Raw genomic sequence first — 13,191 nt, forward strand, 5'->3', positions numbered from 1 at the left:
CATTTATCAGAATACTGCATGACCGAGAGGCCAATACATCTGGGAATATGAATGCACCTAAGAAAACTAAGAGGAGTAACAGTAGAGTTATACTGTACGCGCTGCATCCACTTCCACACCCAAAAACCGTCATTCGCTGTGTCAACCCACAATCAGTTGAAAAAGAAATCGTAAAGATTACATTGAATTACTTCAAAGTCACCAGAGCATTGCGTCATATAGGAGACGTGGTCCCTCTGAATCAGCTGCAGCATCGGAGAAAACACGACATGAAACACGAATAAAAGGAAGAAGGCAATAAAACCCAGATATGCTTGGATTGTGCAACTTTATCAGTATATTAAAGGACATCATTCTGAGTGATAGAACATATATAAAAGACACATAGAACGTTTATACAGTTCATTTCCTGCTAATCAAGCTTTGAATACACATTATGAATTGATAGGAAGGTATACGGTCACGGCAATTACGTGTCAAACAAGAATAATATGGAAGGTATGAATGTTTGACAGGAGGTAACAATACGGACTATTAGGCATTGAGTATTATAATGCAACTAACTGATATAAATAATACTACTAATTATTAATTAATTAATTAATCCAGTTTTGTGGGGGGGAAAACACACGACACAAATTATTTTTCCAAGCAGATTCTTTTTTAGTAAAACAATTCTGTCTGGGATATTTAGAGACTACATTTGTTTTTGTTTTTTATCATTATTCCGACATTAATATCAAGCAATATGAACTGGCCATGTAATAAAGACCAGTCCAGGTAAAGCAAAAATAAATATGTTGTATTAACCACCCAGCCAAATCTGTACGCATAAACAATTAGGTTTCAAAATCATTTAAAAATAAGCAGTATTCAGAAGGCTGTGAAACCACAGTCATGGCGGGTGAGGGTTGATTACATGATATACAGTTATGCAAAATATATGACATGCCAAATGGGCAGGGCATTTGCACCAGAGGCTTCCGCCGACCGAGCCGGCTAACTTCCGGTTTAGCCTTATGCTAACTTGAATGGGAACAAAATATTGCAATCGTGCGGCTCGTCTAAACTTTCCAAATGTTATCGGACGCAATTGATCAAATCCTGGTAGCGAAACGAGTCATCTTACGGGGGTTGTGACGCTCAAGACGATGTATCCTCCATTTCGCCGCAGCAGCAACAGAGTGGACCGGAAAGCATGCGTTCAACTGGAACATGCATGCTGCGTTTGCCCATGCGCTCCGTGAATGGCACACAGAGAGGGCCCGTCAATGACAGACGGGGTAAGTAAGTGTTGTTAGTCGCAATTGAACTGCCAAACCAAAGATGCTATGCGCTCTAGTTGTTATATAGTGTTAAGGGGAAGGGTTATGCTAAGCATGGCTTTAGTGCATCATCGAACCATGATTTCAGCTCCAAAAATCCTAAATACAAAAACGGTGAACTCCACAAAGTCTTTTCACATGTTTTCACCAATTATTTTCTAACATGTATAATGTCTTTCGAAACAAATCTCAGATTCCCCTTGACCCTTGACTTTAACTTTTAGGATTGTTGTATATTTTAGGAATAATCCCCTTAACAATCACACTGTTACCACAAGAAAGCTTTCTTACACGATAATTATAAAGGTTGCTGAACATTTCTGACTGTAGCATGTGGCTTTCTTGAGGAACTCTTAAATGGTTCCATACTGAATCAACTGTGCTCCAAAAAATTTAATAAAAAATGATATTATAAATTATAATTTTCTGCTTGAGCAAAGCAGCAGCAAACATAACACCTTGTTGCGAATGGGATTGTGCGGCATCGGCTCATTTTTCTCAGAACTCAAACAAACACTGAGATTCAAAAATTCTGCCCATCTTTAAAAAAACAAGCCAAGAATACAAATGTCAGTGCAATTGTACCAGAATAGAGCCTTGCATAAAACATGTTGTGTCATGTGCATGTCCCCTCCTTTGGCAGACCTGTGTCATGACATGCATCATTCCCCGAAGATTTGTCACAAATCGACAAAGATATTGCGCATGAGAGGCGGGCCGACAGGAGAACGGGCCGGGGCCAATCCATTGTACTTCTCCGATTTCATTCTTGAGGGCAAAAAAACCTTGACTTGTGAAGCTGAGAGCAAGCGCTTCTCATTCTTCTGTGTGCTGCCTTATTATTGTGCTGGCCATTCACAGTGGGAACAGAGTGGGGCTGCGGGGAATAAAGAGAAGCTCCAGAGGTGAGCATTTCATAGAAACCAGGGCTGTCTGACAGTGTGAATGCATTCTTGTCCATCCTACTTTCAAGGTTTCACGTTGATTCTTCTTTAGGTTTTCTAGCAGACAATTCACTTCACTTTCTTTCTTTTTTTTGGTTCACATCCTGTCAATTTTCTTACTCTTTCGTTATTCTATTCAACGCCGTCAAAGCTATTCAAAGTAAGATATAAATCACATTCCTCTTCTTCAAAATGGAAAGGAAAGCATGTGTTTTAGTGGCTATGTATTGATTATAGTGACATCTTCCACCTCAAGAGAATGTCCTCCATTTCTTGAGTGTCCCACCCCCCCCCCCCCCAGCCTAAGCAGTAACAGGTTGTAGTTATAGCTTCTCTGCTCCCTACTTCCTCGTCTGGCGTGTCTGTTCTTTCTGTCCACAGTCTAAAGTTCAGCCAGAGACAACAAGAAGGGAGCATCACATCGCTCACTCGCAGCATTTCACTACATACACACACACGCACTTTTATTTTTTTTACAATCTTTACGAAGACAAATGTTTCCTTTGCACAGTATGGATACTCGCCCCCTCGGTGTAGAAATGTAGCGTGTGACCAAACGATGAACGGTGTTACAATAATTTGATGAGATTGGGTTCAGATGATGCAAGGAAGAAGTGTGTGGTGATAATGCTCTTGATGGTGTCTCGCGGCTTATCGTGGTGCTCCACAAATGATGCCCCTAGACACCCACGCCCGTCTTTGAACCGCTCCCACCCCTGGGTGACGCATTAGCAAACCTATGTGCGGAGTGGGCGTAGCCTCGGGAGAGGCTGCTTGTGTCTTTAATAAGCCCCACTTGGTGCACTAGGAGGAAGCTCGGACTTCAGCACCATGACACCCCCTTTCGGATCCCTCCCCCTATGTCCCTGAGACGGCCTCCCGTCATCCTCTCACCTCAGCAGTTCATCTCTGTAGCTTTCCTCCCCTCTTCTTCCGCTCCTCACTCTACCCTCGGAGCGCCTGTTTGCGCTCCGATGTGCCTGCCTTCCTTCAACACATGCCAGGACTCCCAGGGCACCAGTTACACAGTGAGGGTTTCATTTTAAAAGAGCTCCTCAGGACTTCATTATAAGGATCATCACTGGGCCCTGCGGCTGATGTTACATTAGTGTTCCATCACACACAGGGCCTTCAAATCGCCTGTTAACTAGCCAGTCCTCTCATCACCCAAATCTGAATTTTCTCCGAGAGTGGTAATGCCGTATTAATATACAATTGACCGTTCTCGTGTAGCACTTGAGATGAGTGACCTGTAAAACAAAGTGTGCGCAGCATTGTGTGGAATCACTGATTGCTTGAAACAACGCGATATGTCAGATTATGAAGAGAAGAGACAGACAGTGGAGGAAGTTTTTGCTACTAACAGCACGGTGCATTGGCTTCAATTGCCTTGACTTGATATTCTCACGCAGCTTCAGACAAAAAAATGCAGTGAGCATTTAACAGTGTGTTCAACAGCAGTTCAATTCTGTGCAAGCTTTTGTGTAATGGGTATTTTTTTCACCCTAAGAGCTGTTCCTATGGTGTGATTGGTCGGTAGGTGGTTGTGCTTATGAGTATTGTAGTGGGTGTCATGGAAACAGACACACACAAAAAAGCCTTTTTGGAGGTTTGCTGACAATAGAAGTTGTAAAAGCCTTATTTCACCGAAATTAATAATTCAAAGAAAATATTCAATTACTGATGTAAAAACATTTGTTCTGGTATCAGCTAAAATATAGCTTTTCAAACATATAGTCTTTAGATAATGATATCTAACCACTGGCCATCACAAAACTCCAAATGCACTCACACAAATCGTTTAAAAATGCTTAAAAACAACACATTTAAAGCAAGATTTAACCATCACTCTAGAGCTGTTTTGTAGTCTACAATTATATCGCATTGCAATTGACACTACGGCCAGATCTAATTATAGATCCTCATCATTCTGTCCATCTATTCATTCAACCAGCCTCTTGTCACGAAGAGTGGAGCAGGTGGACCCAAAGGCAGTATAGGATCATAACAGAACAAAACCCAGGACCCAACAGAGACTGGACTGAAAACCAGGACTTAAATACAAACTCACAACAAACACTTGAGGCTCAGGTGATAGGGAATGAGGTGATTGGCAGGGGAAAATCTCCTGGGCAGCAAGTGACCTGGGGCCTGAGCAGGGGTGGAGCAAGAGGCGTGAGGTGGATGGCCTTTGGGGGCTGGGGCCGATGGGTGTTACTGACTTGGAGGAATAAACACAGCAAACCAACATGTTGTCACTCCCAACTTGTCAAATACTGATGCTTGGTCAGTGGCCCTAAACCTCAAACTATGACGCCCTAGGTACGCCTCTAGCATCTGTTTTGGACATGTTAGGGCCGGTGTGTCAGTTCAAAATAAACAAAACCACTTAGTTAGGTTTCGGCTACATCCACAATAATACACTAACACTAAGCGATCTACGTCCACACTTGCGTTTCAGCTTTGTTTTAGAAATGATTTCCATACATACTGGCAAACCTGAAAACGCATGGCTATTCACATAGACTGGGCATGTGGGTGCCAGTGTAAACAGGAAGTAAATGGCTTAGTTACATACAGAGTATTATAGTACTCTTTAATAATAAAAGGCTGTGCTTGATACTTAAGATCTTCCTCTATAATCGTCTTTTATAATCTTCCTCTATATACTCAAACAGACACATTTTATTTTTCAAACTTAGTTACAACGCTGCAGGTCTTTCTCTATCCCTTTCTCTCACACACACACACACACACACACACACACACACACACACACACACATTAAATGTACTTTAAAATGAAGTTTACTAAATTATGGGTCAATAAATTTGGTTAACACGTCTCACTTTTTGTTGTTCATAGCTCTGCTGGTGGCTAAAGTCCCTGTCGTACTGGAGAACATTTATGCTTTTGTTCATTTACAGTTTCTTTGTGAACTTCACAATAACAAAATAAGCATGAATATGAAAAGGATAGACCTCAGTTTTGTGTCGATCTCCCTCCTCAAAGCCGAAAACCGTGTCTTCAAACGTCCGGGCTGTCTCCGTCCTCGTTTTCAAAGGTCTATGTTTCCGCCTGTCCAAACTACAAGGTAACCCCGGAGTTTTCAAACTAAATTAGTGACAGTAGCATTACCAAACCCCTTCGTTTTCGGGGGGGGGGGGTTAAAACTCCGGAGTAGTGTGGACGCTAGGTGTTAACGTAGCAAAAGATAAGCGTTTTAAAATGGAAATGTAGTACTCACTATCAAGTGACAAACGAGTCACGTGACGAGCAAACTGACATGACAAAATGTCGGCGTCTACTTTTAGATTCGCACTGGACACAAACAGCGGTCTCCTGGATGAAAGTCCTGTGTTGTCCTTGTTTAACCCGTCCACCTCCTGTCCTGCAACCCCAACCCACCCTCTGTGGACTATCCTTCTTTTTATACTAATACCAAGACCAAGGAGCACTGACCCAGTGGCGGTATTTGACGAGCTGGGAATGGCAACGGTTGGGCAAAAGGCTGTGTGATTTCGGACTGGTGTGAAAACAAAGACAGACTACAGGCATCTTAAATTTCTATGATGCCAGATCAGTCTTTTAAAGACTCAGTACAGTCTTCACAAAAAGTCTGAAACATGTGGACACAGAGCCAGACTGTGACCCTTCTTCCTGTCGGACACCCAGGGCCCTTACTATCCAGGCAGCCACAAAATACACTTATCAATTCTCCGTCATACAATCAGTCAACCATCCCTTTATCCTGACCGTCCAGCCTCATTAATCTAGTCTTCTATCCCTTTCGTTCCATCTCTTCGTCTCCACCCAACCATTTTATCCTCCATTCATTGCGGACAGAACACATACATTATCTGAAGTGAAACAGAATGAATATTAAGTGGAGGGCAGTTGGACCAGGCTCAGTGTACTACTGTATATAGTATTTTATTCCACTCTGTCTCTCCCTCTCTATCATCTCTGGCTTCTCCAGCTCCACAGATAAAGCACCATGTAGAGTGGTAAGAGCTCCATCAGCCATGCAGATGAGCCCCGCTTCCTTTACCTTAATTAGAGCTCCCGGGGGACTGGCTGTGGGCGCCGAGCAGCATCAGCCTCTCAAGCCACAGAGATATACCTTTCATCAATCCGGAGAACACCAGCAGGGAAAACTGACATGGGTACAGCAGCTCAGGCACCACACAAAAGAGGTTTTTAAAAGCAGTCATTATTGGGAAATGTTCCAGCATGTTATTCAAGGCTGGTCATTTGAAAAGCAGACAGAAATGTGGCATTTCACTGTCGGAACAGAGACTAAAATCCAACCGAGAGGAGAGAAACAATGGCTCTAGCGTTCATGCAAACGTATACATAGACATATCTTTGAGAATTTTTGGAGTTCAGCCAGTTGGAGCTGTAACGATTAGTTAACTAACTGATTAGATGATGAGCAGAAAAGGAATCTGCAACAATTTCAATCATCAATTAAATTGTTTGGGTCTTTTCTTTATGCAAAAATGTCCCAAAATCCACAGCTTCCAGTTTCTAAAACGTGGATATTTGCTGCTTTTCATAGATTTCTATAAAAGTGAATTGAATATCTTAATTTCAATATCTATCTTTTAACTGTCTGAAGAATCATCACTGTCAATATTAAGACAAAAAACAATATTTGTACTATTTTCTGATATTTTATTGAGCAAGCGATGAATCAATTATTTTGATAATGAATTAAATACTTTACTTAAATAATAGTATGCATAGTGCATTATTTTTAGTCAATTATAACTTTCTGATCTACAGTTAGACCAACTGTTAAAATGCTTTTATTAAAATATTTAACACAGTTGTATTTTATTTACGACTATCAAAACATTTGCAAATATGCAAAAAAAGAAAAAGAAAAGAAAACTGTCAAATGACTAAACTTGTAAACCATGAAATAATGAACTGTCCCCCCCCCACCCTTTTTTTTCACATCCGCCTACACCTTCCTCTCCGTCCCCTTTAAACGGGGAGGTGCTCCGGCCGGTGCCCCCCCCCCCCCAGCCCGGGGCTCTCCGCCGCGCTCCGGCAGGGGTAGAGAGTGAAGAGCACGGGCTGGCAGAGAGCGGACGCGTCGGAAACCTCCCCGGAGGGGCCCCTGTGTAATTCGATGCATGCTGTTAAAGCTTAGAGTATATTGTCTTCCCCTTCGCTTATGAAGCCTCCACCCACCGGCCCACCCTACATTTAGCGGATCATGTGACTCGGGGTAAGTCGTTTGCAAGTACAACAGTTCTCTGTGCGCTCCCATTCATTTCCTGAGAACTGCCTGAGCCGAGCAGCTGAGAGGCAGAAGGGGAGGGAGCTGCTCACTCACATGCACTCACACTCACTCACTCACTGTCACACACACACACACACACACACACGCACACACGCCTACACACCAAGCGGAGTGAGAGGAGAGAAGAGAGGAGAGGGAGAGGAGGAGAGGAGACAGAGAGGATTGTAGGAAGGGAAACACAGTCTCCACCGGCTCTGCAGCTTCTGACAAGGTCTGTGCATTTCTTTTCCGTCCTGTTCCTCTGCTGCCTGGCTGTGTGCTGCGTTTGTCACGTCGGCTGGGCTTTGTGCTTGTTGTTCAGTGTGTCTCGGTCAGCTGTCATTTCCCTGTCAAAGCAGACGTGACAGCTCAGATCACCTATGGCATTGTGCTTGGTGTCTGTCAGTGTGTGTGTGTGTGTGTGTGTGTGGGTGGAGGAAACAAGAGACCCTGCATGGTGCTGGACTGGACCTGAAACACACATTTTTTCCCAACGTAAATTCATAAGCTGTCATGACACAAAAGTGAATACACAGCATCCTGACTTTCTACAGTGCGGGCACACCCGGTTTCGAAACCCTAACACGTCTCACTTATTTTAGCTTCTAGAGAAACTTCTGAACATATCAGGCCGAGCAGTGGAGCAGCGGTGTAGAACGGTACTGACTGTGGTGGTGGGGGTGGGGGGGGGGGGCTACAAGAGGACTGCAGTGAGACGGCACCAAAACTCTCAACACTTCTCGCTGGGAAAACAAAAAAAAGAAAGAAAAGTTTGCTGCTTGTCAGAGTTCCGTGCATGCCTTGAGAGAGTTGTGTGTGTGTGTGTGAAAGAGAGCGCGAGCGAGAGAGAGAGAGAGGGGGGGGGGGGGGCAGGCTTGTTTGCCCACCGTTTCCTACTGTAGCAGCTTAGAGACAGAAACAAGGCTGTTAGCAACGGGTTAAACATTAGGAGGCTCGGGTAGCGGAGGAAGGACACTGGGGGGGGGGGGGGGGGGGGAGGTGTGTGTGTGTGTGTGTGGGAGTGTTGCAGGGGTGGTGTCTTGGATGTCATCGGCAGCGCTCTCACTTCCAGGGTAATAGTCATTGGTATTGATGGGTGGCTGTCAGAGAGGCAGGGGGGCCACCAGGTTGGGGAGAGTGGCCGGGGGCTGGCCCTTGGCTGTTATTTTCAATTACAGGGGACCAGGGCAGAGCTGACAGCAAAGGCATTTGTACATCCAGCATGGGGGGAGGAAGCAGGAGAGGGGGGAGGGGAGGGGAGGGGAGGGGAGAAGGGGTGAGACTCTGGCCTCTGCTCCTGGGTTTGATGTGGAAACTGAGCACTGACCTCTGCGACTTTACCCCCGCGTTGCAGAGAGGCCCAACCTTGCCTTTAACTGTGTGACAGGGGTGTGTGTATGTGTTTGTGTGCATTTAAGTGGGGGTCTCATCCACACAAAAAAAAACGGGAAAAAGGGAGGTGGGTTTGGTCATGTGTGTGTGTGTGGAAGAGACCCCCTGCAGCTCACGGATGTTCAGCGAGTAAGATTAGAGCCCATTTAAACCCTCACTTAAATCCATTTACAAAGGGCCCTACTCCCTGTGCATGAATAAGCAGGCTGATATTACCACACATGCGGAGAAGACTCCGTGAGCATGAGCGGCGAGGGAGAGTCGTATCGGAGCTCCGAAACGGGCGAGATATGGTGGTGTCACCTGAAAAAGTAGCATAATTCTGCGGGGTATTGCGATCACGGTACTAACGACGATACGGTGAAATGCACCTTAATGTTAGTGCTGCGACATTGAACCACGTGGCCGCTGTGTTGAGGTGTCACGGTCACAATTAGATAGTGTAGCTGCCACTAGTAGTGTTCCGTACTTGTACGAAAAAATCTTTAACACTTAGTCTTCCAAACTGAACTGACTCTAATGAACCACCATTGTCACTTAACGAATCGGTGGCTTTTTAGCAGTGGAGCTCCTCTCACTGCAGACTGTCAGCAGCCCAGTCGGGATGCGCAGTATTATTTAAAGCATATCGAAAGACCACAAAAATCAATCGTTATGTCATAACACACAAATTGAACATATATGAACATATGAACATATGAATATATGAACATACACGCTTGAACCGTGGACGAAGTCACCGTGTCGACATTTTTATAGCAACCAAAATGTTATAATTAACCCTTATGAAATTAAAACACGCTGTGAAAGGGTTCAAGTTATAGGACAAAAACACAAACAACACCCAGACCAGACAATGCTTTGGTAGCGACCTGTCAATCACAGTAAGCCCGCCCTAAAGCATACTCTGCTTTATGGTCTGTTTGACTCTAAATGGACCATCATTTACTAAATGAACATCATGTTGTATTGAAGATGACTTGAAACTAGAGATTGAGTCCATAAACTCATGTTTACAATGTTTACTGAGGTAATAAATCAAGAGAGAAGTAGTCATTTTCTCATAGACTTCTATACAACCAGAGGAGTCGCCCCCGATGGCCAGTAGAGGTTGCCACCTTGCTTGAACTAGCAACAGACTGTATGTATCAGTGAGCTGAAAGCTGCAACGGCATGAACTGTGATGCGTTCACTTACTGATACTGTTACTAAAGTTCAGCTGAAGGATGTGATTGGTTAGCTTAGAGTAAAAGTCACTACGAATCTTTGAATGAACCGATTTGAATCAGGGATTTGTAATTTCCACTTTTAGCTGCTGTCTTCTCACAGAATTTTCCGCAGAGTTGTTGCGTCCTTTTCAAATGTTTCCATTGGCATCTTTAGCAAAAAAAAACGGAATCACTTTAGCAATTTACTTTTTCTGTCTTGTCATTTGGAGTACACTTGGTCAATACTTCAAAACAAAAAAAGATTTTTGTCCATGCTCTCTAGAACAAAACATATGCATTTTTTTGATCTGATCAGCATGACTATATCAAGACAATCTTAACGCTATGATTCAGATTTGGTTAGGTTCTGACTTGGTTTGGAATTGAAGAAAGTTCTTGAGATTAGCTGACTTCTTGTTGGGATGCAGCGATGTCGTTCCTCTGTTTGTTTGGCGCTCTCCCAGCACTCAACCAGGTGCTTCAACTTGAGATGATGAAATAAGTTGATTGTGTCGTCCTCTTTTGTTGTTAACGTCTGCTTGTTAATGCTGTACATACGCTTGTAAAAATCCAACTATACTGGTATTATCACAAACATTATGATGTGGTACCTAGCTGTTTCCCCCCCCCCCACAGCAGCAGCATCAAGCTGCTATACTGTCACTCTGACTCCTTCATTGAATCAACCCCCCACCCCCACCTCCACCCCAGCCACGGTCCAAGAGCTTACGATAGAGATCGGTGCAGGTGGGGGGGGGGACTCAATTAAAAAGCCAATCCCCCAACAGATAGACTCTATCTGTCCATCGTCACCGCTGTGCCCGGCACACTTAATTGCGCGGCAGGATTGCCCCCCACTAAAGGCATCATCTGTCCGCCACAGATCACAAACGCACAAATTGGACGCGCGTCGACAGACGGAATCTTGTGCTCTAGTATGTGCGGTCCGAGAACAGAACACGTACGCTCACTGTCTCATCCGGTGAGATGTGACGTTCCCGCTATCACCCACCCTAATCAGCTGGGTTAACCGCTGCCATATTGACCGACTGCTGTATCATTGATCCATGTGGGTGTTATGGAGTGTATCGCCATTGATTGTGGATAGACTGCAGTGCGCTGTACAGCTGGACTCCTCATTCGGGGGTCTGCGGCTGCAAAGCCACAAAAGGAGCGAGGCAGGTCATGGAGGTTGGTTGTGCTCAAGGTGCATTCTGGGATATCCTGTGCCCCCCCCCCCCCCCCCCCCCCCCCCCCCCACACACACACACACATCTCAAAAGAGGTGGCGTTGCGTCAAACCCTGGAATTTTCAGCCACGAGAGACCTCCGTGTGCAAAGACCCCGAACAGGCATACACAACAACACACACAGATCTTACAATAGACTAGCGTGTCAAGGGCATGCGTATACGATGTGTGAGACAGACAGCACCCAAATAGTTTAGTAATAAACTTTGTTTATGGATAGATGTACCTGCCCCCAAAAGATCGACAGCACAAAAACGGTTGAGAGGGTTAAACATCCAAAAGGTTTGCAGGTATTTTTGCTGTTTCCTCCTGAATGGCGAGACGTGCGTCGGTAGTTCCATACGTTGGACTTTCAGCATTCATAGGCAACGACTGTTAGCTGGCCTCCTCCGGGGGGGGGGCTGTTATTTCATTATGTCAAGAAGATGACAAAATGTTCTCTCCCTCTGCTATCTCTCTTGTGGATTCAACCTTCGACCCCGGTGTCCAGCCCACGTTTGTTGACCAAAATTTCAGTTAAGGTTGTACATGGAGTGCCGGAGTGTGTGTGTGTGTGTGTGTTTTGTGACTGAGAGAGAGAGAGTACGGAAAGTGTTGTGCAACAGCCAGTGAATCTGAGGTTGATAGTCCAAAAAGTGAACACAGACAGAGGGAACTACAATGTAAAACGGGCGATTTCAGCTTGTCAAACGTCACTGTGAGTATTTTGAATTTCTACTGCGTTGCTCTGTGTAATTCTTTTCACAGTTAGAACCCTCTTGCCTTACAACCCAGCTTATCTTTTGACAGAAAGAAAAACTGCCAACAAAGGAAGGGCAGAATGTAAGATGATGTTGGCTGACCAGCGCAGCGATCCAAGTTTTTTTTTTTCCCCAGTAATGACACCATCTCTAGAGCAGCACACTCAGTGCTTACTGGAAGTGACTAATCTAGCAGAGCCCCCCCCGCCCCAGACTCTGATTTTAAGTTTGCTCCACATGTTTCCACGGCGCGGATGGAAAGGTATGTCAATGGAAGGGCCAAGTGTGTGTTTCCCCCTTTAGCCTGACACGGCTGGTGGACAGCAGGAAGGAGAAATGGAAGGAAGCCAAGAAAAGAGGATAGAAGAGCGTTTTCAGAGTGTTGGACCCTTCTTCTTTTTTTTTTTTGCTGCTTTTAAATTAAGAGTTTCCCCCTTTGCAGAATCTTTGGGGAGCTGCAACCTCTTTAGCCTCAGCGCAGATGGTTTCAGCAGACCTGCGTAAAGGATGCTGCAGCAAACTCTGTTTCCAGTTGTGCTGCAGGTCAAGGAAATTTTGCAAACAACATGTGGAATCCATTTCGGTAGGGGGGTGCCTGTGGCATTCCACAGACCCTTTTGGCCGTAACTCAACCGAAATGTAGGCTCGAGCCGTGGACCATAACTCCTCTCAATTAGCTGCCGCGACCAGGTATCAGCACAGCACGGATATCTGTCCAACAAGGGAGGGGAAAAATGATGAAGGTGAAGGCGTGAGCGCATGAGTAATGGAGGTAAACACAGCTGCCGGCTTTTATTGAGTGAGACCTAGAGAGCTGGAATGGGTCAAAGCGAGGGGGAAGAAACACGGTGAGCGAGAATAACCGCTCACCGAATAAAAAAGTGTCAGCGCGTTAGGATGTTTTGGTCGGTCCGTTATTGGCCGTTCGGTTGTGTCAGCACAGAGGTTGGGTAGGGGGGGCGCATCGAGCCGCTGCACCAAGAGGACCCCTGCAGGACTGTTAAAAGTGAAACGCACGTGTGTTTGTTTGTGTATGCGT

General features: G+C 45.0%; 1 protein-coding gene across 1 annotated transcript in view; it reads left to right on the top strand.

Moving 5' to 3' along the window:
* Positions 1-7,413: 7,413 nt before the first annotated feature.
* Positions 7,414-13,191, top strand: part of klf12b (Kruppel like factor 12b) — a gene marked incomplete at its 5' end in the record, with an annotated part of 36,712 nt that continues 30,934 nt past the window's right edge. Inside the window, 2 exon segments of the mRNA XM_079170046.1 lie at positions 7,414-7,445; positions 7,447-7,508. Of these exon segments, the coding sequence (XP_079026172.1) occupies positions 7,414-7,445; positions 7,447-7,508 (94 nt within the window).

Source organism: Pholis gunnellus (genome assembly GCF_910591455.1).
Source record: "Pholis gunnellus genome assembly, chromosome: 12".
Taxonomy (NCBI): Eukaryota; Metazoa; Chordata; class Actinopteri; order Perciformes; family Pholidae; genus Pholis; species Pholis gunnellus.